The sequence below is a fragment of the Rutilus rutilus genome (assembly GCF_951802725.1).
Source record: "Rutilus rutilus genome assembly, chromosome: 21".
NCBI lineage: Eukaryota > Metazoa > Chordata > Actinopteri > Cypriniformes > Leuciscidae > Rutilus > Rutilus rutilus.
The window spans coordinates 14,451,338-14,479,254 of record NC_140226.1 but is presented as its reverse complement, the minus strand read 5'-3'; the positions used below and the strand labels follow the sequence as shown (position 1 = coordinate 14,479,254).

At 36.6% G+C, this 27,917-nt stretch overlaps 1 protein-coding gene across 2 annotated transcripts; it reads right to left on the bottom strand.

The window, feature by feature from the left end:
- Positions 1–320: 320 nt before the first annotated feature.
- On the bottom strand, positions 321–27,523 carry bach2a (BTB and CNC homology 1, basic leucine zipper transcription factor 2a). Of its 2 annotated transcripts, XM_084392535.1 has the most exons (6): positions 27,310–27,523; positions 13,134–13,387; positions 8,782–10,200; positions 3,336–3,542; positions 2,815–3,248; positions 321–2,696 (listed from the first exon to the last, which is right to left on the bottom strand). In XM_084392535.1, exons 2-5 carry the CDS (start codon positions 13,371–13,373, stop codon positions 2,820–2,822), a joined length of 2,295 nt encoding a protein of 764 aa, XP_084248661.1. In that variant the 5' UTR covers positions 13,374–13,387; positions 27,310–27,523; the 3' UTR covers positions 321–2,696; positions 2,815–2,819. The 2 variants fall into 2 exon arrangements, with proteins under 2 accessions (XP_084248661.1, XP_084248660.1); XM_084392534.1 differs by having other exon boundaries at positions 321–3,248.
- Between the last annotated feature and the right edge of the window lie 394 nt (positions 27,524–27,917).

Below are 27,917 nucleotides of genomic sequence, written 5' to 3'. Positions count from 1 at the left end.
AGCGACAAATGGTTTTACTCTGGTCTGCTCTGCTTGGAAAGCACTGGTTTAACACAGCTTTATTGTGGTATAAACAGTGCTGTTTTATACCATTCATTTTTTTTTTATTGTAAGCACCTTAATTTACCAGTAAAGCATTGTGTAATTATTTTCCATGTCTAATTATGGAAGCCAAAAGACATCTGTGCATCTTTATAAAAGCTTCAGACCTTCAGACAGCTGGCAAAAAAAGAACATTTTTAAATAATTTAGCTTACATCCATAAAATGTGATGCAAGCTGATGGATTCTTACATAAAATTATGAAGAAAATAAAAGTTTTCTTATTTCCAAAAGTGTTTGTGTTTGAATTCAGGGTGAACACAGATCATGCAAATATTATACTCCTCAGAGCAAATGATGCAAAACGCATTCAATCTGCATAAAACATGCTTGGCAATTTATTTAATATCCTAGTAGACAAAATTCAATGTGGACACATTCAATAATGTAACAAATACAGATTATGAACATTGAGGTCACAACTTTTCAAGATTTGATTAACGAGAAAGCAAAAAAAAAAAAAAAAATTCAAAAGAATCCCACAAAAACTGTAACTATAAACAGAATATGTACAATACATACAAAATATACATAAAAGAAATTATTGTAAAACGTCTTTTAAAAAGGTTGTAAACCAGTTCTGCGAGACGAGAGGTATATCGATTTTACAGGTAGATCTGTGAATGTCCAAAACTCTCCCTACTGCATGTAAACTAATAAATGAATATTCATTTTTTGCCCTTATTACAACTATTCAACTGTGATGCATCATATAACAAAGCCATGATAAAATGCTTTATCCAAATTCAAAGGTCATGAGAATATATATATATGTACAGAACTGTGCAAAAGTCTTAGGCATGTTTAAAACGGCTTTTGTCCAGGTACACTTGCGCATAGTTTTTCAGGTAGCTTTGCAGGAAGGTTTCTTCAAGCATCTCGGAGACGTTCCCGCAATTCTTAGTCTGGATTTAGTCTGTCTCAGTTTTTTCTGTTTCTTCATGTAATCACAGACGGACTCGATGATGGTGAGACTATCAGACTCCTTGTGCATACAGAAATCTCACTGGATTATTACAATTAATGGCAAAAAGAATGTTTGGAAATGTAAACTGATATTTCCTACTGACACACTACAGCAAAATATATAAATAACTGACTTAAAAAAAAAAATTTTGTGTGTGTGTGGGGGGGGGGGGGTCTTAACATGCCTAAGACTTTTGCACAGTACTGTATATATAAATATATATATAAAATGTAAAAATAAATCTGAATATGCACAGAATTTTTTCTGGTAATTTGTAAACATTATGAAGTCATATTCGAATTCTTGACAGTCAATTATTTGAGTGTCGTCGTTTATGGTGCACAAATGAACCCACATGACAATATGAGATTTTTTAAAGGCCAAATCTATTTGATTTTTGCCCAATACAGACTTAAGCTAACATGTGACATGTTCGATCGGATCGATCGATCATTTTTAGAACAAAATATTAAAAAATCAGCTTTAATCATGTCTTATCTCTCATTAAAGTCATGCAGTTCACAATAATTTGAAGTAAATAGACTTAAAACATATACCCCATCTAACCTTTGAACTATAGTATTGTGACGATATAGATGCGAGTCACTTAAAGCAACAACAATGTAATGCAGCAATGAGATTTTTCCAACTGTTGTCACCTTAAGGCTTGAACTTTCACCTCATGTTATTAAATCAAACATGTAAAAGTGTTATAATTACACTGAATTGAAGGAGGGACTGTATGGGAATCTTTTAACGGTGAAAACATTAGGACCAGGAAAATAATTAAACACCGGGAGTGGAGTGTGGTTAAGTGTACACATTTTTTAACATTTACAAAATGATAAAGGTCCACCCCGCTTAAAATATATAACCCAAACATAAGAGAGAAAATTAATATTGATTTGCTTTGATATCTGACAACAGTAAAAGGATAATGTGCGTAACGCCCTGAAGGAATCAAAACAGATCAGAGAGATCTAAATGTGAGCTGCCAAAATGTACAAGGTCAGAATGGTTAATTTATTAATGTTTGCTTTTACGAATGAGAGTTTTATATACAACAGACATCCCTTATCAAACATGTTAACAGTCTAGAAAACTGAGCTTCGAAAAAATCTGTAGAAAAAAATCTGGACCGTATCAAATGGTGCTTCATCACAAAATATTTGAGGGGACAATCATATATAGGCAGCTAATCGTCAATCCTGACTGGATTGCTTTATGATCTATTCTGACATTTTGTAGAGAAAGAAAGAGATCAGATGTTCATTTCTCAGTGCTGAAAAACAGATTGCTTGGCTTCTTGCAAAATCAGGTGAGAAGCTGTTATTCAATTTCGTTTTTTCTTTATGCACATTAGGAATGCTTGAATGCACAATAGGTACAAACAACTTTCAAACACTCAATATTATATTTGCATATTCTGCTTGATTTGAAGTTGCCTTGCCACAAAAACTAAGTTTGAAATTCCTGAGATAAATCTGAGAACTGTATATATGAATGAAAGGAAAGTAATATTCAAAAAAGAAATTATTTTTGCATCCTATACAGTATGTATGAGAACACATCCATGTGCACACACAAGCAAAAACACATAAGGTGCACCATGAAAACAGAACAGTTCCCTAAAATAAAAAAATAAATAAAAATATAAAACAACATTAGCAAAAAAAAGAACATAAAAAAGTAACATTTACATATATTGACCAAATACTCATGTTAAAAGATAAAAATGCAGTTTACCAGATTCAGTTCCTCTCAGGGAGCTCTTCTGTCGTACACTTCACGGTCATTTCCTGGCAAAAATCAAATGTCACACTGGAGCTGCCCGTCTGGGAGGGCTCAGTGTCCTGGGGCGGCACAGCCTCTCGGTCCACTCTAAGGTGTGGGTGTGAAGGTTCAGCTATGGTGTGACAGTCAGGGGACGACACCACGTTGCCATGTGAGGTGAGGGGGATGTCTATACTGGTGGAACTAAGAGAGATTCTAAGGTCTGTACCGGTTGAACCGGATAAAACTGGGTCTTGTTGTAGATTATACAGAGATAGAGACTGATCCGGACTCCGTTGTTCCTCCCTGCAGACCTCCTGAGACAGAAAGGAGAAGTTTTCCCACAGCTCCCCCATGCAGGTCTTCAAATGGCTACGTTCGGTTAGGAGCTTCTGTCTCTCGCAGACCTAATGGAGGAGAAGCACACACAGTAATGAAGGCGGACAGAAAAATCTAGATTCTGTAGGGTTGTTTCTGGTGTTGCCAATGCCTACCAGTTTGTGAATCTCACGCTCCAGGTTCTGGATGCAGTCCAGCTTTCTTTTCCTGCAGCGCTGAGCTGCGACGCGGTTTTTACCTCGGCGTCTCATGTCGTGGACGAAGTCTAGCTGATCCGTGGTCAGTTTATGCATCTTTATCATCAGCTGAAAGTCGTTGCGTGGAAGCTCTGTGATCTGGTCGACTGAGAAAGGCAGTTTCACCTGCAAGTGTACAGAGCATTATAGTTAGATGCATTTATTGCAACATATGCTACTTAATATACAAGAAAAAGCAAATATAAACAAATTACAAAACACATCCTTTACAGAATATATGGTGCTTCACCACTAGATGACACTGCCATCTAACTTGTATGAAGTGTTTTTTTATTTGTGTTCAGAGCACTGATAGTAAAGGCCTCGTCGGCTAAAATGAGCAAACTTATCAAACTCAAATAAAAAAAAGTTTAGGAAGAAATGATCAGAGTATGAAGAATATCAGAATATATATTAGTTATTAGTAAAATTCTTGAAAGATTTTCACATAAATGCTATATGACGATAAAATTATTCGATATCAGATGAGTCTTTGTGTCAAAATATTTGGTCTTTTACACATGATAAAGGATTTTAGGTACACTACCACTCAAAAGTTTTGGGGTCAGTAAGATTTTACTGAAAAAAAAAAATGGGGTCGGTTTCCACAAAAATATTAAGTAGCGCCACTATTTCCAGCACTGCTAATAAGAAGGAACGTCAGCATATTAGAATGATTTCTGGAGGATCATGTGACACTCAAGACTGGAGTAATGATAACAGGACCATAACAGGAATGAATAAATACATTTAAAAATATATTAAAATAGAAAACAGCAGCAATTTAAAATTGCTATGATATATTTAATAATAACTTTATATATATATATTACAGTTTTTAATGTATTTTTTAATGAGATTGATTTTACTGGCTTTAGATTGCTCAGCCAATCACAGTACAGCTCCACAAATGTCATGCAAATGAAGATGCGCACAGGACACATAATGGTTCAATTAAAATTCTGTAAATAGAGCAACCTGGATTCTTGTTTCAGTGCAATGACAGAGATGACACCTGACTTAAAACTCTGCCGAGGGAGTCCGTCGTAGTGTTCACCATGACGAATACTCCCTCTCTCTGCTGTGACCTTGTGCCACTGCTCAGTCTGTGTAAAATGGAGGTCTATATTTAACCACTCTACTACAGAGAGCTCTGTAATAAGGCTAGAATGACAGATTAGGCTTCCAGCAGCACAGGCATGTTTTCTCCTCTCCTTCTCTCTGAAGTCAGGTCATTTCTGGGAGAAGACATTCGTACTGTGAAGTAGGGCTCATCTGTTAGCCAGTGAGGTGAAGCGGCCCATCATCAGATGGGAGCCTGGGGGCCGCTGCCCCACTTCTGTCTGGGGACCTGCAGCTGGGAGCTTTGAGTGAAGGGCAGAATAAAGACGGCTATAGAAAGATTGTTTCAGCAGAGATTTCTACACTATATTGGGCTGAAATTTTGCATTTTGTTTTAACCTCATTTTCCTTTTATTTGTGACTAATAAAAACTAAAAAAAAAACATCAAATAGTAGCATGGTATTATCAGTGTTTTGGACATGTACTATTGTATTCTTACAATAATAAATAAAATAGTTAACATTTATTGTTATTGGAAATCATAATAAATAATTTCCCAGTTAAAAAAAAAATCTAATAACACCCCAAACTTGATAGATTTACTTAAAAAGCAACACTCCATAAGACATTAAGACTTGTTTTCAGAGAACATATCTTTATTTTGTCCTACTTGCAGATTTTTCTTATTTATTTTTTTTATGATTGAAAATCAGAAAATTGTCCAAAAAACTCACAAGATTGTATTGTCCAGAGGCCACAAATAAAGTGCAAAAGTGCACAAACTGCACAAAATGTTTTCGGGTTCACACCTTCATCAGTGTCATGTGTTTCCAAGCATACACCTGCGGTCATTTACAAGCTTATTACCATAATCAATATAATATACCGGGATCTGACTTTATCCCGTACTTTGGGCATGAATGAGGAATTATCTCTCAATTGTTTTCTATAAACGTTGCAATGTGCATCTGTCGATTTACACAGTGAGATATATAATAAAAATCATGTAACCGTTATGTATTTCAATGTCCAATTATGTGACTTGTGTATTCATATTATAAATGGTACTTTTTTCTTGATATTCAATAATGAAAACAAGAATATTTATGGTCATATCTTTAGAATTTACAAAGTTTTGAATACAGTAGATGATTGTTATAATGTACAGTATATGTATGATTATGTAGGCTATTCATGTAATTATTTTTATATGGGTATATTAATTACGGTAATAAGCTTGTAAATGACCGCACCATGGAGAAACATGGCACTGATGAAGGGTTGAACCCGAAAACGTTTTGCACACCTTGCACTTTATTTGTGGCCTCTGGACAATAAAATCTTTTGAGCTTTTTAGCAAATTTTCATGTGCTGATCTTTTTTTAGATATTTGAGTTTTTTTGGATCTACGCACCACAATAATTTTATTCATTCCTCTGTTTGGGACTAGTGTTTGGTGCTAAGCCTTTCCATTCTCTCTACAAAATAGTTACAAACATGAAAAAAAAAAATTAAAAAAAATTCGATCTGCCAGTGCAGTAATTTATATATATCTGTAAAATGTAATAAAATCAAGAATTTGCGATTTGTTGATTCTCTTTATTTAACTGATAAAAGTACAAAGATATTTTGTTGATATATTATTATTACAATATTTTCACTGGCCAATTTAATTGTATTTTGTACAACACACTCCAAAAAAGTTGGGACAGAGCTCAAATAAAAAGTGAAAAGATTAGAGAATATCCAAGTTAAACCGCTTTGAAACAGTCCACAATTAGCAGAAAAACTAGTAATAAGTAAAAATCACATTTCTCAATGCAAGATTGCAAAGTATTTAGGTCTTTCATCATCTACCATACATATTATTGTGAAAAGATTCAGGGAATCCAGAGAAATCTCAGTCCGTATAGGGAAAGGCAGGAAGCCTCTGTTGAATGTGCGTGACCTCAGAGTCCCGCACATTACATGAGAAACCATCATGCTACTATGTCAAATAAAGCCACATGTACTTGGGAGTACTTTGGAATACTGTTGCCACTTAACACAGTCTGCCGCTGCATCAAGAAGTGCAACTCAAATCTCTGTTACGCAAGGAGAAACATCTGTTCAATGCAGAGATGCTGCCGAGTTCTCTGGGCCCGAGCTCTTCTCAGATGGTCTAAAAGACAGTGGAAATGTGTGCTGTGGTCAGATGAGTCCACGTTTCAACTTGTTTTAGGAAAAAAACGGACATCAAGTTCTCAGTCCCAAAGATGAAAGGGACCAACCTGACTTTCATCAGCGACAGATGCAAAAGCAAACATCTGTCATTATATGGGGATGCATCAGTGCAAACGGCATGTGAGACTTGCATATGTGTGAAGGTAACACTGATGTGGAGACATACTGTTTACTGGGATTGTACAGAGACATATACTACCATCAAGATGACATCTTTCCCGGGAAGCAAGACAATGCCAGGCCTCATTCTGCACATGCTACAACAGAGTGGTTTCTAGACACTCCACAGAAGGGATGTGCTTGACTGCCTGCCGGCAGTCCAGATCTGTCTCCTATTGAAAATGTATGATCAGACAACAATGACCACGGACTGTTGAGCAGCTGTCTTATATCAGGCAAGATTGGGCAAAGAATCCTCATTCAAAACTGCAACAATTAGTATCCTCAATTGATAAACATTTAAGAAGTGTAATTAAAGGAAAGGTGATGTGACACGGCAGTAAACGTGTCTCTGTCCCAACTTTTTTGTTTGATACACAATGTGTATCTGATATGAATAAAAGACAATGTCAATTGATATAGTCTGTTTGATGTTCTAATCACATCGGTGAGATTTAATTACTTTATTCATTCCTTGAAATCAGTAATCTGATTATGTAACTTGCAGTACTTGTATATCTTATTCAGTTTGGCTTTAAGTAAATTTATCTTGTTTTATAGATTTTTGGGAATGCAGAAACTTGGCACATTAATATAGAACTAATTGTTGGTCACAGCTGTGAATATACAGTATCAGCCATTTTGCAGTGGCTTAGAAAGGTCATCCAATAAGATTGTAGAATCTGAAGCCATCAGTTTCATAATGCTGCTGTGTAAATATCTGGGATATATCTGAGAATCCCATAAAAATGCATTATCTCTGTAGTCACTTGTAAACTGACAAATTGGGTCGTCAAAAATCAAACGAGATTTGAATGAGACAGCAAATTATCATACACAGATTCTTGAACTGGCAATGTGTCAGTGTTGTCAGGAGGAGGAACAATTATGTCATTGAGACCTAAGGAACAAGAATGGCTCAGAGCTTATTGCCATGGCAACCCTCCAGTGTTTGCCAAGTTCCTGCAGGTTTATTCTCAATCTCAGAAGCTGGGGAATCATGTGGGAATGTTTTGCAATTGCAATGATTACATTTTTCGTATCTATTCATGAAGATTTTGCTTTTTAATGGGATTAAGTATTAGATTTGCATTTGTGCCTATCAAAAGCTCAAATGTCGACAGCAAGTGCGCTAACCACTGCAACAAGGTTGCATAATTTTGGGGAATGAAAAAAAAAAAATCTAATTGCGTTATTTCTGATAAAAATTGCGATTGCAATATTACAAATATTAAATATATTTGGTTTTATTTTGATTAATTGTGCTACTACACCGCAAGATTTAATTTCTATTTATTGTTAATTATTTGGAAAACAGAATCAACAAAGGGATTCTGGCAAAAGTGACACCACTAATTTCCTCAATTATCTCAAAACCAATTCTAATGACCCCTGAAATATGTGCTTTGGGTTCCTGTAAGTTTATCATTATCAGGTTATCACACAAAAATTATTGCCATTTGTCTAGTTCTTGTAAGAGGTTTAGTAGCATTTTACTGGAAGAACATAGAAGGTCCATCCATTGATCAATGGTTGAAAGATCTGTCACATTGTACTGCATTGGAAAGTATAACCTACCATATATAAAGGGCAAACTAAAAGACTGGAAAAAAAACAAAATCAACACAGGCAATATTAGATACCGCTCACTCCACTGATTGATATGTGTATATATGTTGTGCTTTTGTATTTGAAAATATGTAGATATGTCTGTCTTAGCCTTTGTATAATAACTTCTTTACCTGTGTAATTGATTTTTTGGATGCTGAGGGTGGGTGGGGAGAGTAGTTAAAATATAACATTTATTTTCTTTGGATATTTTCTTGTTAGCCTCCAAGTTTTCCAATAAAAATATGTAAAAAAAATTTTTTTTTAAAGAATCAATGAAGTGAAACAAATTTTTCCAAAGTGTATACCAACCTCTTGACTGCGCTCTTTGGTGGGAAACAATTCGCTATCTCCATCAGAAAAAGATCCAGATTCATCACTGGAATTAGTGTCATAAGACTTCTCGCACTTGATCTTTGGTGTCCCCGACGTGCTATGCTCCCGGTGTTCGAGCGCCAGGCATCGCGCCATGGTGGAACAAGGAGAGGTAGAGAGCTCAAACTGGGGCAGGCTGGAGGGAGATCCTCCACTGCCATCCTCAGCGTAGGAGTAGGAAGAGCAAGAGCTGGAGGTTCTGATGTGAATTTCGGCACGAGACGAGCGGGGACACATTTTAATGGGCACAGGACAGCTGCTCTTTAGGTGCCGGCGGTAGGGCAACGGGGGCTCTTGGGAGACAGAAGTAGGGGACAGTGTTTGGGAGCAGGGGAATGACTGGCTGGAACCTGCCCATAGGTCTTCCGGGGTTTCCTGTCCCAAACAGCTCTCACCCGGATAAGAGTGTGCAGGTGCCACCAGATGGTGGGAGGTCCGAGAGGAAAAGATGACGCTTTTTCGGTCACTCTCCTGTTCAGCTTCCTGCGAACAGATCCTCTCGAAGGAAAACGACACCCCATCAGTTAATTTCTCAGCCTTCTTTGAAGACATCACATCAAGTTCCCCAACAAAAGCCTGATAATTCTTTTGGAAGTCACCCGGAGCAACTTCTTGTTCTCGAAACGGAGAGGTTTTGCTGGCAGGTTGCAGATCAGTGGTAAGATAATGATTAGAAGAAGTGACTTCCTTTTTAACAAGGGAGCGTAGGCACACTGGTGAACTTTTGCTCACAGGCAATTCAGTGGGTGTTGAACTAAGTTGCCTTCCTTCAAACTCCATTTCCATGTCCATCTCTATCTCACAAGCTTTACCCCTACCCAGACCATCCTGCTCCAACTCAGCCAATTCTAGTGGTACACAGACTTCTCCACTGGCTGGTTCTGCCTTCACCTTTGAAAGATCCAGGCCCCGGGCATTGCTGCTGGTGACGGTATCCTGCAAGGAGCCAAGAAAGCTTGAGGTACTGCTGTGTGAGGAGGTGGTTGAGTTGTGCTTAGCATGAACCTGATGGTACTTTCTATATTTGGGATAACGAGGGAGGTCGAAGGTTGGAAAATGGAGGTTGTCGGTGACTTTCAATTGCTCAGTTTCAGGGTGCAGCCTTGATCCGAACAGTGGAGGTTTGGAGTCACTCGGTCGCACGTTTCCGTCCTCTGATGGGGGACTCTGGCTGGTGTGCATGCCATCAACCTCACCTTTCATCTGGGCCTGTAGGAAGTGGAAGCAGGAGTCTTCGAGGTTGTGCATCCCCAGGAATTCTGCACAGCACATGACATCCTGGATGTTGTCCCTGTTGAGTAGCAGCTTGGCTGTGTAAGCAAACTGCAACAGTGGGGCAAAGCCTTTCTCCGTGATCTATAGAAAGAAAACAATACAATATTTCATGGTCCTCAGTAGTATTTTAATCAAAAGAGCCACTTTTGTAACATTTTATTTGTTCCCCAAAGACCACTTATATTGTTACTCAAGGTTTCCTGCCATCATTTCCACACATTCTTCACCCTCTTTATGATCCCTAGAACTACAAAATGCTGTTTTACAACTGTACCTTTAAGGCGAGACACGGCATGCAAAAACATAGTTTTTTTTTTACTGGTCAATTTTGAGATTTTTGGATATTTGTCTTCAATAACATGTCTTCTTTCAGACTTGTGGTGAAAAAAAGTCAGAAATACACATTAGGTCTTTATTTTACTACACTGTGTCTGTTTGCGTCTGTAGATTTCTCATAAATTCAACAAAAGTTGGCGTTCTTAATCAACATGCTTCCCCGCGATCGCTGCCGTCACCCTGTCATCACATGCACCGCTGGAAAGCTCTCTCTCTCCTGTACAATGCTGTTGGATCTAAATATGGTCATTTCCTTTTTATCAGCAACCAATCGTGAAAGTAAAAGGGCTGAATGCACAATCTCATTGGCTGATATAAATCTTTAAAGCCCGTTTTCTCAAAATGACTTTTCTCTCATACTCCAAGTCCGAAATCTCCACTTCAGTAGCACCTATATACACCAAACTTTTCAGTCTTATACCTAGTTATATTATGAAGACATTTACAGAGGGATTTGTAAATATATTATTCCTAGCCTGATTTATGTAACATTTTATTCCAAAAAACATGGCGAAAATCATTTTTTTAAGGCTATTGACAGTATATTCTGATTTACAGGATGACAAAAGTAGATATCCATAAATCCCTCTGTATTAATATCCCTCCTATTTTTTTAACCTGGCTTTATCCAATACTCAGATTTTTTTTTTTATATATGCAAATTAGCGCAGATTTACTGAGATATTGCCTAATTTGCATATTTAAACATTAAATTACAGAAAACTTGTAATACATTTTTTTCTCATCTTAATGTAGGTAATCAACTGGGAAAGTTTAATGGTGATATCTGCTAGTTAAAAATTTTACCCTATTCACCTGTAGTGACTCGCCTTAAGACCTTAAAGTAATAGTGATGCAATGATATTTCTAATTAATGGCAGACATATTTTTTAATACTACATTGTCTAAAACAATACATAAAAAAAAAGTCTAAAATGATTTTAAATGCAAACATGAACTTCGTCATCATAACATTCTAATGTACAGTATGAAAAATAGAAGTTTATTTTGAGATTTGCTAAAGATTATTATTTAACTGTTATTAATTATCATTTTGAACAATTAAGTGAGTGTTGGATGATGACAAGTGTAATGTAAAAAAAATAAGGAAATTAGCATAAACAAATTAATATTGATTGATATTTATAGACAACCACACAAATTCAGAAAGGCTACACAGTCAAAAGGCATGTTTTGACCACAAATGACCAAAAATGCTTATCCTCAAATCAAATTTAAAAAATAGCAACTGTGTCTATAAAGTGTGTGAGCTTCCTATCAAGGTCTTACAAGCTTTATGTCATGTAATAAAATGAAGTGAACCGCATAGTGTCAGGAACAAAAATAAATCGCCCTTCTCCTCACTTTCAATCACACTATCGCTCTCGCAGGTATCCACGAATGCTCGGGGCAGCTATACTACATCAAGAACATCATCTTTAAAATAGAAAGTCATCCTGCTGAAAATACAACTCCCCCAGACACTCAGTCAGTCCTCCCAGAGCTGCTAATAAATAGAAGGGGGGGGGAATGCTGAGCATTCTGTAGATCTATTTTCAGCTGGCATCAGCAGCTGCCGCCTGCAGAAGCATGTCTTTATGGAAGCCAAGCGCCATATGAGACTCCTTTAATGTTATAACCAGCAATCCTAATGAGGGCAGCAGGCAGGGACGCATGTACACACACACACACAAAGCAGAAAGCAAAGACTCCACACTATAAAGCAAGAGAGCAGCAGCTCAGCATGACTCTGAGGAGAGAATGAGATATGAAGCCAATTTCCTGGTCATTACAGAATACAATTTGACATTAAGTGTTTTGAAGATGAACGATAATTAATATATAAGTAGAGGCAAATGGGGGGCCTTATGACATATCTGGGATATTGTAATACAAGTTTGAGCTTTTGAAATCGCAAAGCACCTAAAGTATACAACACAGAGAATCAACCATGAATAAATCATACTTTATCAAGCACAGTGAAGTTCGGAGAGGGAACTCTGCTAACACTCCTGGCAAACACAACAACATAAGCAATTATATCAACTCAAAGCTGCAGATGATGAAACATGTTTTCTCCACTGACACATTCCTGCCAGACTGCTCTATCTATCAGTACAATAAAACACTTCTTGTTGAAACACAACATTCCTAAAAGAGAAATCTTTTATTTAAAATTACAGGAAAAACAGAAATATTGTGAAATATTATTACATTTATTACTTTCATATATTTTGAAATGTAATTTATTCCTGTGATGCAAAGCTGAATTTTCAGCATTCATTAGTAACCTACTCCAGTCTCTAGTATCAAATTCAAACCAAATCCTTCAGAAATCATTCTAATATGCTGATTTGGTGTTCATAAGAATATTTCTATTACTATTCATAAGAATATTACTACTCTCAATGTTGCACTGCTTAATTTTCTTGTGGGATTTTTCTTTTCAAGATTCTTTGATGAATAGAAAGCGTTTTTAAAAACACTTGTAACATTATAAATGTCTTTACTACCTTTTCTTTTTATCTATTTAACGTGTCCTTGCTGGATGAAAGTATTCATTTCTTTAAAAAAAAAAAAAAAAAAACGTGAGGTTTTCAGTGCAGGTCATTTAGGTGTATCCTTGCCGGCTGTTAATGTATTCTGATTTTGTACCTCTGCCAAATGAGGACACTCACCTTCTGAGGCAGGTTGATGACCGGCTCATGTTCGGTCTGGCCCCTGAGCAGCAGGGAGAAATACTGGCTACAAGCTGCCAGCACTGCCTTGTGGGCACGGATCTCCCTCCCCTCCACCAGTACTGTCACATCACACAGGACGTCCTGCTTCCGCTGTTCATTCAGGCACAGGAGGATGTTGGCACAATGCACCGTCGACTCATACACATACATGGGAGCTTCAGGCTTCTCCGTAGACATCCCTTGCTCAGAGCCTGGGGACCAAAGCAAAATCGACAAAACGGGTTACGCGACTTCTTCACATTATTCAGGTTTCAAAAATTATTAATTGCAAGTTTGACGAAAGCTACTGCAAGGGAGGAATGCATAACACAAACATTTAAATAATTATATCACAATTGCTGATGCAAGTGCACAGATATGTCTCAATTCAAGCTGGTGACCAATTAGCAGCATGATTGTGTCAGCTCCAAAAGTGGACTGATAATTAGAACTTTGATATGTGATTTCCCAAAGTAACAAGACAGCTAGTAGAGTTTCAAAGAGGCCGTAGTTGCACATAAACAGCAAATGTTTTAACAAGGGCAATGGTCTCAAAAATAATGACAGAATATGTCAAACAAGCACACTGAAGCTCATAAATAAGGATAGATGATTACTTTACAGGGCAGTTGCTACATATAGAAAGCCAAAAATGTGTTGCCAACTGTAAAAAAATGTAAGTGTATAATAGGGTAAATGGGTAGCCATCTCAAGGGAGTCTAATGATGGCTCTGCATGGCCATATAATGGCAAAAGCATATGAGCCTATTTTGCAAGACCAGGTTGCAATAGTGGTAGCCTCTGTTGCACTATTCCTGCTGGTCCCATTTTTAAGATGATAATAACATTGCCATTGCTTAAAAAGAAAAAGAAAAAAAAGTTTCATTCACACCAACTTGAAGTCAAATGTCTTCTGTGGCCTCCAAAATAATCAGATCCAAACATCATTAAGTGAAATTCATTTATGGGAAATTTCGAAGCGTAGTAATTTTATGTATCAACATAAAAGTCTTCACTGTCACTTTTTCTAAACAAGTGTGTATTTCTTTCAACATCAATAAAGAAATCTTACTGTCCCAAAACTTTTGAATGGTAGCCTAGTCTAATATATATATATATATATATATATATATATATATATATATATATATATATATATATATATAAATACTTTCAAACACGGATAACACAAAATGTGTGTTACATTAAAATTACATATAAAGAATGTTACATCAGATAAATATGTTAAACTAATCCAAATAATAAACTTGGATTTCAGATTAATACATATACATTTATATTGTGAAATTATATTGCACTAATCTATAAGTAAGATAAAACTCTGTAAAAAAAAAATTCAAACTTAAAAAAGTAAGTAACCTGTTTGCCTAAAATTATGTTAGTACAATGGAGATTGGTTTAATCAACAGAAACTCATAATATTATTATCTGAGCCACATAAATTATCTACGTTGATTTGACAAAATATTTCTTTTTGTGATAAATCATGAAAATATATTTTTTTTTTTACAGTGAGAATTTCAACAACATTATTTGATAAGCAGTCATGTCATAATTGAGAATATTTACAGTCAGCCTGTTAATACTGCAAAATAAACCCCTTGAGGATGATAGAAGACCTGATCCAGATTGATTTAGCAATTCTACAAAACTAGATATGGTTCCTCTCTGTTATCCCACTTTATTCAGTTCATTCCTAGAGGTATTGAAAAGTTGAAAGGAGGAACATTCCAATTATTTTGAACCAGTCTAGTGAAGATGAGCTGTTGAATAGCATTTTCTCACTCTAACACAGCATTTTTCACAGCATATTTCTGCATCTTGGCTTTGGTAATCTCAACATCAGCTTGTGAATCATTAACACATTTCCCAATAAATCACATACAGAGCCACATACAGAGAAAAATGTCTGATAGCAGCTGTCATTCGCTTGCTCTGCCCACACTAATGAGATATCAACACCATGTCAATTCATTCAGAGATGCCGCTCTGAAAAGGAAAAATACCATGCAAATAAACACAGGGAATTACAGCATGTTTCATCATCGACATAGATGCATGACTATGTCAGACAACCATGACTATAATACAGATGAGTGTTTTCACAACGGAGCTCAAGGTGCATTGTTATTTCTGCACAAACAGTACAGTACAATGAAATACGTTATCAAAAGACAAATTACTCTTAGAAAAGTGATCCACTGTAAACTCATTCAAGTGCAAAACTAGGCGTAATGGTCGCTGTGGAAACAGACCATTGTGGTCTCTACTATAGAACTAGCCTATTCCCTTTCTATTCCTCCAGACTGAATGGAAATATAATTAGAAAAAAGCCCCTAATTCCCCGACCTAGATCCACTGCCCAAACCAATATGACTTTATATTATGGAGTAATAATTTATTTGATGGAAAATACTGTCATGAGCATGTACAGCAATTAGATAAAATGTAGATAGAAATCGGGGCGCAGGAAGTAGGGATGCGGTAGCAAATTTCATTTACAATTAATCATTTTTAGCATTTTGTAAAAAGTGGGCTATTAAAAATAGAGTGTTATTAATGTGTTAAATTATGTTTTTTAAAACACGCGCAGAGTGTGACGTCATATTGTCTGTCCGTAGAAAGAATTTGTCCACACTACTCCTGAGCGCAAGTCCTCCGTCAGTCTTGTGTAAGGTAGGCACTAGGTAGGTTTTTTGTGTTCATTTCTATTTACTGTTGCTGTGCAGGCTCTTTTATTGTATATGACAGTGTAAACAGTTCAATAACCCTTTTATTTAAAGGCTTAGTTTATGTCCTGTAGACCGGTCCATTGCATTACGATTGAATCAGTAGGCTAATGTCAAAAATGTGATGTGCAGTCAAATGTCCGGGTGTGTGTAGCTATGCTGTTTAAATGAGTGTTCTCACCGATACACTTGTGTTTCGCAGACTTGATATGGTTTCTTATTCAAAAGTGGTGACCCAACATCTTCCCGCACCCTTGTATAAAATGTAAAAATAGGAATAAATAAGCAGAATTTATTACATACAGACTTTAGACATTTATTTACAGCACAATTATTTTCAAAAACTACATTTCAACTTTTCTGAAGAAAATGCGAGTGGAGTGAAATGCCACCAAAGTGTTAGTGTGCTCTGAGTGTTTTTAAGCACATTGTTTTGTTGTTTCTAGGGTATTCCTTTGTGGTTGGTTATTGGTGTGTATGGGTGTGTATTGGATTGGGGATGTAAAAAAAATGTCTTGCATCACAATAAGTGTATTGTGATTGTCAAAACATTTTTGTAACTAAACATTGTATTAGGTTTAGTGACAACATGTTACAATGTTTACATGGTACAATTTCTGGTAAGCTATGTTTTTTTTTATTATTGCTTGACACAAATTTCACAATAAAGTTCAGATCTTGTGATTTGATTCAATATTGACTCAATCAGACCTACACAAGATAGGCATACATTTTTCTCAAGAGAAAAAAAAAAAAAACTCACCTAATGCTGTAAACATAGAGCCCTATCTAGTAGGCTATTATTTAAGATTAAAAATAACTCAAATAAATATAATGCGGTTTTTTTATTATAACAACCACCTTATTAAATGATATAAGTACAAATATAATAAATATGTAATAATATCCTACACATATTTAGCAAAATACTCTCTATAGCTCCTTTTTCTAGCTACTTTAACTAACGTGTTAGCCTATATTATGGTCATTAAATGGATTTCCTGAGGTAAATGTTATGTGACATAATTGTTCTCCAGCTGTTCAGTTGACCCTTTCCGCGGTTGAAAAACACTGATTGATCGATATTATGTATGAGGAAAATACATTTCGGTAAGTTGTAGGCTAGGCTACTTTATCTTTCAACGTTGTTCATTCGTGTTTATTTACTATTAGCTAGTAGAGATGATCGTTCACGTGCCGCTAGGGATCTGTCACATCACATTTACAAGCGCCAAAACGGTATTTAGTGTTTGAATTTCGTAATAAAATTGACAGAATCTGAGAGCTGAGATTTCTTTTATATCATAAGTAACCTGCTCTGGCTAGTCTGTCGGTCTCCGTGTCTTTGCTGCGCAATTTTTCTGTGCGTGAGAAGATGGATGTGTGGCGTGAGAGCGTGTGAAAAGTGTCAATTGCGTGAGTCTCACGCTCAATGCGTGAGAGTTGGCAGCCGACTTCGCTTCGGTTTCACTCCGGGAAAGTTTTTAGTCCAATTATCCAGTTAGCAAATATATTCAAACAATCAGTCCAAAACAGCGCTAATTTAAAGAAAAACAGGCTTATTTCATCAGTGATGGCAGAGAAAACAGTGACTTGATGGACAGTTTTCAGTGAATTATTCATTCCAGTGAGTGTTTAGATTTAAAACACAAGCTCTGTGATATTCTGTAGGCTACAATGTACAAATTCAGGACAATGTTTTTATCTATTATGTGTATGTTGCTGTGTTTAGTAATACTGAATAGATCCGTGTACTGTAGCACTAGGCATATAATGCAGTCAGGTCAATGTGGTTGGTTTAGGTTTTTTTTTGGCATTTCCATGTGGTCCTGTGTTCAGTATTGCAACTTGACATGTCTAAAACGTTAACATGCTCTGAAAAAAGCTTTATTTCAACATAAGTTTATGAAAAAGTTAATCGCCCGCCAGACAAAACAGTAAGTCTGATTACAGTGTTTCCCCTATAAATTTTTCCAGCAGCGGTGCTGTTACGTGTCGGAGGTGGGGGGGGGGGGGGGGGGGGTGTCCGGGGTCCGGGGGTGCAAGTTTTTTTTTTTTTTTTTTTTTAATAACCCCTTAAACCATGACTTCTGGCAAGATTTGTGGATAGAAATGGACATTTTGAGACATACAAATTTGACATACCATCAACTGAAGGCATGATTATTGCAGCATGTAACTTGAACTGGTCACAAACAGGATTAGGACAGGATTATTCATGTTTTTCTTTTGTGTTAATTTTCAGATGTAAGGTAGAAATTTATAGTGGAAAAATGAAACTCTTTCCTCCCTCATCTGCACTACTGATCTTTTTTTCTGTAACACACTTTCGCACTTAGATACATCATCATGTAACCAGTACTTTCATTTATTTTATCCTGTAGATATTTTGAACATTAAAATCCAAATGAAACTTTTCATTAGTTTAAAAGGTGACTAGCTTGCATAGCCTATTTTACTTCACTAACCTCCAGGGACGTGCAAAGAGTTCATCAGGGGCAGGGGCTCAAATGTAAGAAAGACAATTTGCTGTGATTAATCGCAATTAATCGCATTTCCCCCAAACTTGTAATCATCAATATTTAAATATAGAATCACTAATTAAATTAAACAACACACAAAAAAAGGGGGAAAAAAGAAAAATGTCCACACAAATTGGACAGAAAATAGCCCTATATTAAAATATAAAACATCAGTATATTATTCTTCATTCAGTTCTATGCAACATACTCAGATTTAACAGATTTATTTTTTGACTAATTATCAAAATAAAGTATAGTCATACAAAGCTCAATTATTACCAGAGCATGTGATCAGAGCAGATCATTTTACCATTGTTGCCCAGCAAACAGAAGTCTACTACTGAGAAGTTTCACGTTATTTGAGCGGACTTTGCTTTTCCAGTGCGTGATCGGTAGCCTACATGATTGGAGCGTTTTGGGCCGTTAGGGAGCAGAACGCGCAGCGCAAACACAGAGCGGAACTTTGAGCAGAGAGCGCAGTGCGCCGACACACACTCACACACACACGGAACGGAGAGCGCGGCGCAAACACGGAGCGGAAAAGACCCGCACGTTAAGTTACTAAACAAGCTGCGTGAGAATGAAACCTGATCGCCGAACACGGAAGGGCGGGACGGCATATTTTCCATAGACAGAGCGACCCCATAGACTTCAACGGAGAAAAGTTCGTACCGCTCTCTCCTTTCCACAAACGCTTGCTCACTCTCCCGTGGCGTCTGTCGCCGCGTCGCTTCTATTATGAGTGCGCTTTCCGCGCGCCCATATTTGAAATATTTGCATGTGAACGGCCCCTTATGACAACGCGTGTAAGTGAATGTCGTGACTCGTGATATTACTGATCATGTGAATATTTTGCAGCGGCGCTGAAAATCCAGCGGCGGCGCTGCGCCGCTACTTAATACATTGTAGGGGAAACACTGGATTACTTGCAATGTGTTTTAGTGTTTCTAATTTAAACTCAACAAAAATTAAGTTCAAGAAAAGAAGTCCATTAGATCCCACATGTAAAAACATTAAATAATTGATTACACAGCACAAATGCAGTGACCCCATTTTCCACACAATCACCAAGACATTAATTAAAAAGTGCATATAATTCAAGGCCTCCTACTTCAGGGGGTAATATGGCCGTTATGACCACCAAGAGAAGCCTGGCCTAATTTCATACTGACCTGATTACAGCAGCTCTTCTTTCAGTTCCAACCACTGAAGAGCTTTCTGAGAATAATATGAGTGCTGTCTTGTAAAAATAAAAGCTTACGAAATGGTGAGATAGTTTACCATGCGGAAAAAAGAGAAACTATGAGTCAACAACTTTAATATGATTAAATGTTCTTTAGAAACGTGTATCCAAAGCAAGTACAACTTAACCAATGAATTTCCATGACAGTTATTGGATAGGATTCTCTACGCTTGTTCGATGCTCTCGTGCTGAGAACAGTTGGTGAATACTTGAGCATATCCTCGTAAAATATATAGGCTAACCGCTATCTGCAGATTCCATGAGCTCATGGTTTCTGTAGCAGGACGTGGCAGGTTGCAGGAGCAGCGATGCAGTGCTGCCTGCTGGCTGATGCGTTTAAACCGGCAGGTCAGTAGAGAAAACCACACAGAACCAAGCAGAATGACACAACACACCTCAGATAAGAGCTCATCTTGGGGGGATTTTCCAGTAGGAGATTCAACAATGACATCATTAGTTTCAACAATGAACTATTGTGCTCAAAATAAGGTTAGCTGTCTCTCTTTCAGAGGGTCACTGTCATATTCACAAGCCTGGATAAAGGACGTGAACAAATGGTGTTTGAAAGAATGGATCTCATTGAAAAAATGCAAGCTATTTTTTGGTACTCCGTGGGAAATGTCCCACAATGCATTCACGTTTGCGTTCACATCTACCCTGCTTCAGGTCCCGATGCAAGTTAGACACAAAATGCCAATGAAAAGTCCTTATAGTCAATATGGAATGAGTAAATACACTTGTGCCAGTTCACATAGGCCTATTTAAATAAATTACAGTTATGCAAAATATATTTGTTCATTGAAAGGCAAAGAGGTGTTAGCTAAACAGCTGAAATATCACTCCTCAAGTCAATGAGGGCATTCCTAAGCAGGCTTTCCAGTGCAAAGATAGGGGGTGACTCAATGCCAGAGTATTTTGGGCACTGGTTGCTGAAACAGAGCTTGAATGAATCATGATTTCTCAGATTGAAGTGAGAAGTGACTCATAACTGTCTTTAATATGGGCAGAGGCAACCGTGACACAAAAACACAGCAAGCAAACTATAAATATACACAGAAGCTCACAGTGAGGTGCATAAACATACTTCAGTACAAGCAGTACATTATACAATCAGCAGATGGTCATGAGCTAGGCATTAAAACATTATTTTAAACTAAAGTAATGAGTGCGTGCATTACAATAAATTTACTATAAATAAGGGGTGTTAGGCACATGTTTACAATGGCTAATTTATACAATTAAATTGAGTCAGAACTAATTATTTAGAAAGAGATATCAATATATTTAAGAATTTATGTGCTGTTAAATGGCATAAAAGGGTTATTTAATGCCATCATAATCATTTCAAACATCCAAACAAAGTATATTGAAAATGTCTAAATGCAATGTTAAACACAATAAAAACTCCAGTTAAAAGTACTACATTTATATAGATCTATAAACTTTTGTTCAAAGATTTTGTTTTTGAAAATGTTTTCATAAAAAGATGTATGCTCACCAAGGCTGCATTTATTTGATCAATGTTAATATATTTTATTTAAAATGTAGGTATTGCTTATCATCAAAACAGTTGTGCTGCTCAGTATTTGTGTGTTAATACCAATAATTTTTTTTTAAAGAATCTTTGATGAATAGAAAGTTCAAAAGAACAGCATTTTTTTTTTATCCATTTAGTAGTCAAAAAAGTATTTATACATATTCATTGTTTTCTTGTTGCCTATAGGAACTTATCTACACTATGAGCAATGCTTGACAACACAACAAAACTACCGATACACTGTATTGAACACAGCTGCTTAGACTGCGCTTTTGCAGTTTGACTTCACACTACTTGATTGTAACTGGAGCATGCTAGTTTTGTCACGTCATGTCACTCGCATATAGTATAGATGGCATGTCAGCATGACCAAGTCCTGGACATCCTTTCTAAACAGATGGTAATTGAGGCCAGCATGAGAGGCAGTACCCATCTGAGGGTGACTGATGGTTCAGCCAGCAGGTTGCACCTGATTTGCACACTACAGTAAAATATCATACATTTCAGAAGAATATCACACAAGTACTATGGCTTCAAATAGCTCGAAAGAAATGATTAACCATAGGAAACATTGAAAAGCTTTGAAGATTTAATGTGGCTGTGATCTCACAAACTGATCGTGAAACATCAAAAAGGAGGAATTGGGGAAAAAAGCAAACGCTGAAAGGTTTGAGCGCTCATTAAAATTTCCTCATGCTCTACAAATTTGACGAGGAACATAAACACACATTTGAAGACAGTTTACTACTTTTTATCCATGTAAGACAACAAAGGCACGTCAAGACAACAAACGTTGAGATCATTTAATAAAATGATTTTTGAGATAAAATCAGTTTCTGTACTAATTAATGATGTGACAAGGCAAAATGTTTGCAAGAACGATATTATGAACCATGTTAAGTAGTGTCCTGAAATGGTATTTTGATTTATTTCCATATTTTTCGGTATTGTCATGCTTTTGTCACTAATTGGGCAAAACTATTTGATTAATTAAGGTCTTAATTCATGAGAAATTCCCTGTTGTAATTACAATCTCGGAAGCGTTCCCGTTTCCAGGACTCAATTATGCTCCTTAAACTGCAGAAAGCAATATTACAATGACATTTAGAATCACCGCCCTGAAGTTGAGCTGAAGTCCACTGTTGTCACTTCAATAGATCTTTCCTAAATAAAGCACAAGTATATCAATCCACTGGGAATGACCTTTCTTTCCTGTCACTTCATTTTCTAGGATGTCGTCTTCTCCTCTCTTATTTCAGCTGAACCACTGACATCACATCTCGCCTGAGGTACGTCTCAGTCTGCAGCGAGAGAATAACTGGACCACTCACTTTAAGTCAGTCAAAGCAAAATAAAGCAACAAAAGAGGTAACAAAAGTCAGTGAAATCCAGGATATTCATGCTCAAATTACACATTATGAAATGGATAGTTCCGGTCCTGGAAGTTGATTTTTCAATACAGCAGTACATTGTGCTGCACATAACGAACAATGTTCTTTAGCTGTGACTACATTCACAATACAGTATGCATCTTGTACCTTAACTGAACAACTATAATAAAAACTATGAGAACGGTATGAACCGCACATGTCATAGAGAGCACGACCAAAGAGTTTATGAGGTTAAATGCAACCCACATGTCATACTGAAAACCATGCGTGTTGTTTACTGCTTACTATGCAGCTGGTTTCCTGCATTCATATTCAGCTGTGTTACTTTTACCTAAGTCAGCTGATGACCTACTTCAAACAGAGGATAAGAGTCACAACTCCTCTTTCATCTGTCTGTCAAAGCGGAAGATTCCGGTAAAATACAAAAAAAAAACCGCAGCGGTAAGCATCGTGACACTTATATTCAAAGGAATAATAGACATGAGATGGGGGTGTAGCTGGAGATTTGTGCATGCTACTTCAGCATGAATGCATCTGGAGGCTATACATTTGGAATTGCAGACTGAAGCTGCAATGGCTGAGATATGCATAATTTCATAAAATGCTCGGTAACACATAGAACCGTCTTGGGAATCTTTTGTTAAATATGCAAAAACATCTTGTAAAGAAATGTTACTCTACCGACTATTATTCTGCACCACTAAAATGTCACTCTTGCAGTATTTTAAGAAAATAAATACACTCCATATACATTCCATTAAATCACTCAATATTAAATACACTGAACAAAATTATAAACGCAAAACTTTTGTTTTTGCCCCCATTTTTCATGAGCTGTACTCAAAGATCTAAGACTTTTTCTATATACACAAAAGGCCTATTTCTCTCAAATATTGTTCACAAATCTGTCTAAATCTGTGTTAGTGAGCACTTCTTCTATGCCGAGATAATCCATCCACCTCACAGGTGTGGCATATCAAGATGCTGATTAGACAGCATGATTATTACACAGGTGTGCCTTAGGCTGTCCACAATAAAAGGCCACTCTAAAATGTGCAGTTTTATCACACAGCACAATGCCACAGATGTTGCAAGTTTTGAGGGAGCGTGCAATTGGCATGCTGACTGCAGGAATGTGCATCAGGGGTGCATTAGGGAATGATTAGAATTATGCGCAATACCCGCAATCGTACCCCACGCCGTAATTCAAGCCATGGGATTCTTCAATCAATTCACTATAAACAATATAACAAGAATAAAACAAGAACATTAGAAAAGAATGCCTGTTATCCCATTAATTTTTTGTAAAAATTGTATAGGGTCGCTATTGACACGAGGTGTGTAACAGTGCAAGTATATTTTTTCTGCACAACAATAATTGAATCTTTGATGACTGAATAAGTGCAATCCACCTTTATTCCACAAGGTGGCAATGTCTGATACACAATGATTAAGTGATTTTTCACTCATAGTTACTGCAGGCAGAAAACAAAAGAATAGAAAGTATAATCAGCAAAGCCTGAAATGGCTCAGTGATTTACTGCAGAACAAGTACTGAACAAAATCAATTATTAGTGTCACTGTCACTTAATGGTGGATCTGGTGAAGAAGCAGTCAGTGATCAAAATATTGATTTTGAAGATGTAGAAAATGATAGTTTTGAGAATATGTTTGAGATGGCGAATCTGAGCCAGATGCTGAATGTATTGGGAATTTTTTTTTTTTTTGAAAGTGGAAGTGTGACATTTTGCCGGTTCAGTATCAATAACAACATTTCCCATATTATTACTTGACCACAAAGGGAATCTCCTAATGGCCCCATTAGCTGTGTTTGTATTCTCTTGGATTGAGTCGATCTCTCAGACTAACACTATAGCTGTCCAACAGGAAGTTAATCAGTACTCAATGAGTTCAACAAGTCCACACAGTTAATAAATTACAGCTGTGGCCAAGTGCATTCCAGCTCTGTTTCTTTCCCCCTTTGCTGAGTTTGCTCCGTATGAGCATTAGAGGCATTAATATTATCATACCATGACCTGGCACTTCATTATTAGCTGTGTGAACTGCTTTAAACACAATATGTTTGGGTACAGAAGGGGCTTACAAATGACTTAGCAATATTGTGGTGAAAATTACACATGCAGTCAGCCGAACTGAAACTAAATGAGCAAAAACAAAACTCTGAAAACATCATTCAGTGGTTTGATGGTGCAGAGATTGAATGAAATTGGCATGCACACACAGTAGTGTGTTTGTTACTTCAAAGCGATCAGACAAAACGGGCTAAAACTTCTCACAGACATACATTGAAAGAGGGCGGTTTTGAAATGGGCTAACCAACCATATAAAACAACCACTCAGAAACCCTATAGCAGCCACAAAAAACAATGAGAACACTTGTAACTGTATAGCAAGTCATTTCGGGTATGATTATTTCATCTCAAAACTAAATATGTTGCATCTGAGATGCTGATCTGTGTACAGCTCTTAAATTGAGAAATATTGCAGCTTTCACTGCTAAAGGTCACGTATATGGTGACTCAAGCACTTCATGACACAGAACCGGAATTCTGTTTGCTTTATCAGACTATTACAGAAGCAGTTTTCAGTCAGTCAATGAAGAAACATCTGTTATGTTGCAAACACAAACAGAAGACAACTAACATCTGTTTCTCAACCGGTGATAAGCGTCAAACCCGCAACTGCTGACAAAACAGGTGCTTTCATCAGAAGAACAAACCGCTGTTACATGACTAAGGAGATGTTTCTGCGTAGTCAAAAGTGAAGACGAGGCATTGATTAGGCTGTGGCCATTGATATTTTCTGTCTAAACACTTTTTAGATTGTAAATGGGAATTGCAAAGGTTTTGGAGGAAAAAAAAAAAAATCAGGAAGAGTCCTATAAGCCAGATCTTTGCTGTCATAAATATCCTGAGAGCACTGATCATCAGTGATAATTGGTACTGATGTGTAGTTGAATCTCATTATCACTTTGAGACCAAGATTCTTCATCATTGCCACACTAAGGTCACAGCTCTAAATAAAGATGTAGGTAAGTGTCAGAGAGATAGTGCTAAATAGGTAAAGGTGTTAAATCTATCCATATAATGAATCTGAATATTTCTAGAATCTGGTGAAAATTTACACAACAAACACAGGAAATTAGCTACTCTCTTTTCTTCGCCACAAAGACCTGTGAACATCTCATCTCACAGGATGTAAACCATAAACCCGCAAACACTTCATCCACCCAAAACCGAATCTCATACCCTCCCTGCTTAATCAAAAACACATCAAATCTGGGTCTATGTGGTGCAACGCAATTGGTTTCATATGCAATAATGGATGAGATAAAGATGATATTTCAGAAGAGATTCTGTAGCATACGGGTTTTAAAACTGGTACAATTCAAAATATAGTAATAAGAAAGCAACAAACACAAGCTTGTTTCGGCAGGCTGATAGTTTCATAAAGCCACCAACCAAATACCCTCTTCACACTTCTTTCAGTAAAAGTACAACATAATGATGCAATACCTCAATTTTTTTTTTTATGTATGTTTCATCATCTCCACAATTAAAAAAATATTTAAGTATAAGTTGTCTATAAATTATAAAGTATAAGAAACTTTAAGGAACAATCAAATCTATAATTTCTTGATTTACTTTCGCATTACTTGGTTATCAGTTGATCTTTACACCCCCCCCAACCCAACCCAACCCAACCTAACCTAACCTAACCTAACCCCTCTATTTAAAGACATGTCAATTTCTAGATAATTTAATGGTTTGAGAAACGTCAACATTAGTCCAATTTTAAATACAGCAAAGTTAAAACGGAGTAACTACACAAACACTGTGCAACAAAGTTATTTGACTTAATTTTGATTTACCTGATATAAATTTTTCAATCGGTTTCCCTAATTTTGATAATGTTTTAGTCTAAGATTATGATTTCAGTAAGAGAAATAGAATAGATAGATAGATACTATTATAGTTATTTATATTTTAAATTAGTTTTTATTGTTATACATTCTGTTGTAATTTTAGTTTATTTTGTCATTTTTATTCTTTTTTTTTTTTAAATGTCTATATAGCTGTACTACTTTTTAATTCAGTTTTAGTACATCAAGTTAAACACAATGAAAATTAGAAGTTTTGCCTTGGAAACTAGCTGAAATAAAATATATATTTTTATATTGCATTTTATTTCAGTTAACGTTAATTTTATTGCAAGCAAGGACATTTTTTTTTAATGGTTTTAGGTAACTATTATAACCCTGGCTGTGATAAATACAACATTTTGCATGTTGCCTTTGCATGATTAATAGATAGACACATAAATAGATAGACAGATACTGTAGATAGATAGATGTGAACACACAAAATGGTATTAAATGTGGTCTTGCTGAATCACTGTTTCCTTTTGTCTCAGTCAGTCTGAGTGCAATCGGTCCAGCCCATAGTTGTGCCTGCTGCCATCCATCTAATAGTGACTAAACGCAGCACGAACCTCCAGACCTAAAAATGTCAGTGCAGCTCCTTTGACTCACTGTACGGTCCGAAAACGTTGACGTAAGCTTTCTCGCTGTGCTGAGACATTGCCTCTTCTGGTACCACAATCAACTCACTCTTATCGACAAGACGCTCACACCAAAACAGACATAAGCTGTAAAGAGCAGGTTCACTTACCTAAACTTTCAGTCGTTCCTGCACGAAGATATTCTGCAAGACGCTTTCACATGGTCTCTTTCTTCGCGCTTTGTTAACAGCTGAAGGAGCGAGCGTGCACGGTTTCTTTGAAGCAGGAGGAATGGTGTGTTCACTGTCTCAGTCTATGTTGGATTACATTTGAGACCGCGTGCTTTTGCTTTGCTCTTTGCTGATTGTGGCATTTCCAGCACGCGCCTCCTCTAAATTGCTACATTGTTGACATTGGGGCGATGACGTCATGGCGATGCGCCCATGGTAAAGAGATAAAATATGGCACGAGCCATTCAGTTTTTCTACAATTTGTGAATCTAACTAACATCTTCACATCATACCTGTCACTTAATCACCCTCTGAAGTGCCACATATACTGCGGATAGGTGTATAACGCATTCGACGGGCTAATGATTTCACAGATAATGGGATTTTGACACCTCATGCAGGCAGCATTGACTTAAAACACTCTAGAACACATTGCATTGTGACTTCCTTTAAATTTATATATATATATCCTATATATATATACATATAGCCTATATATATATTTGCTACTTATTGTTTATTGTCGCAGTAGCCTGATAAATCATCAT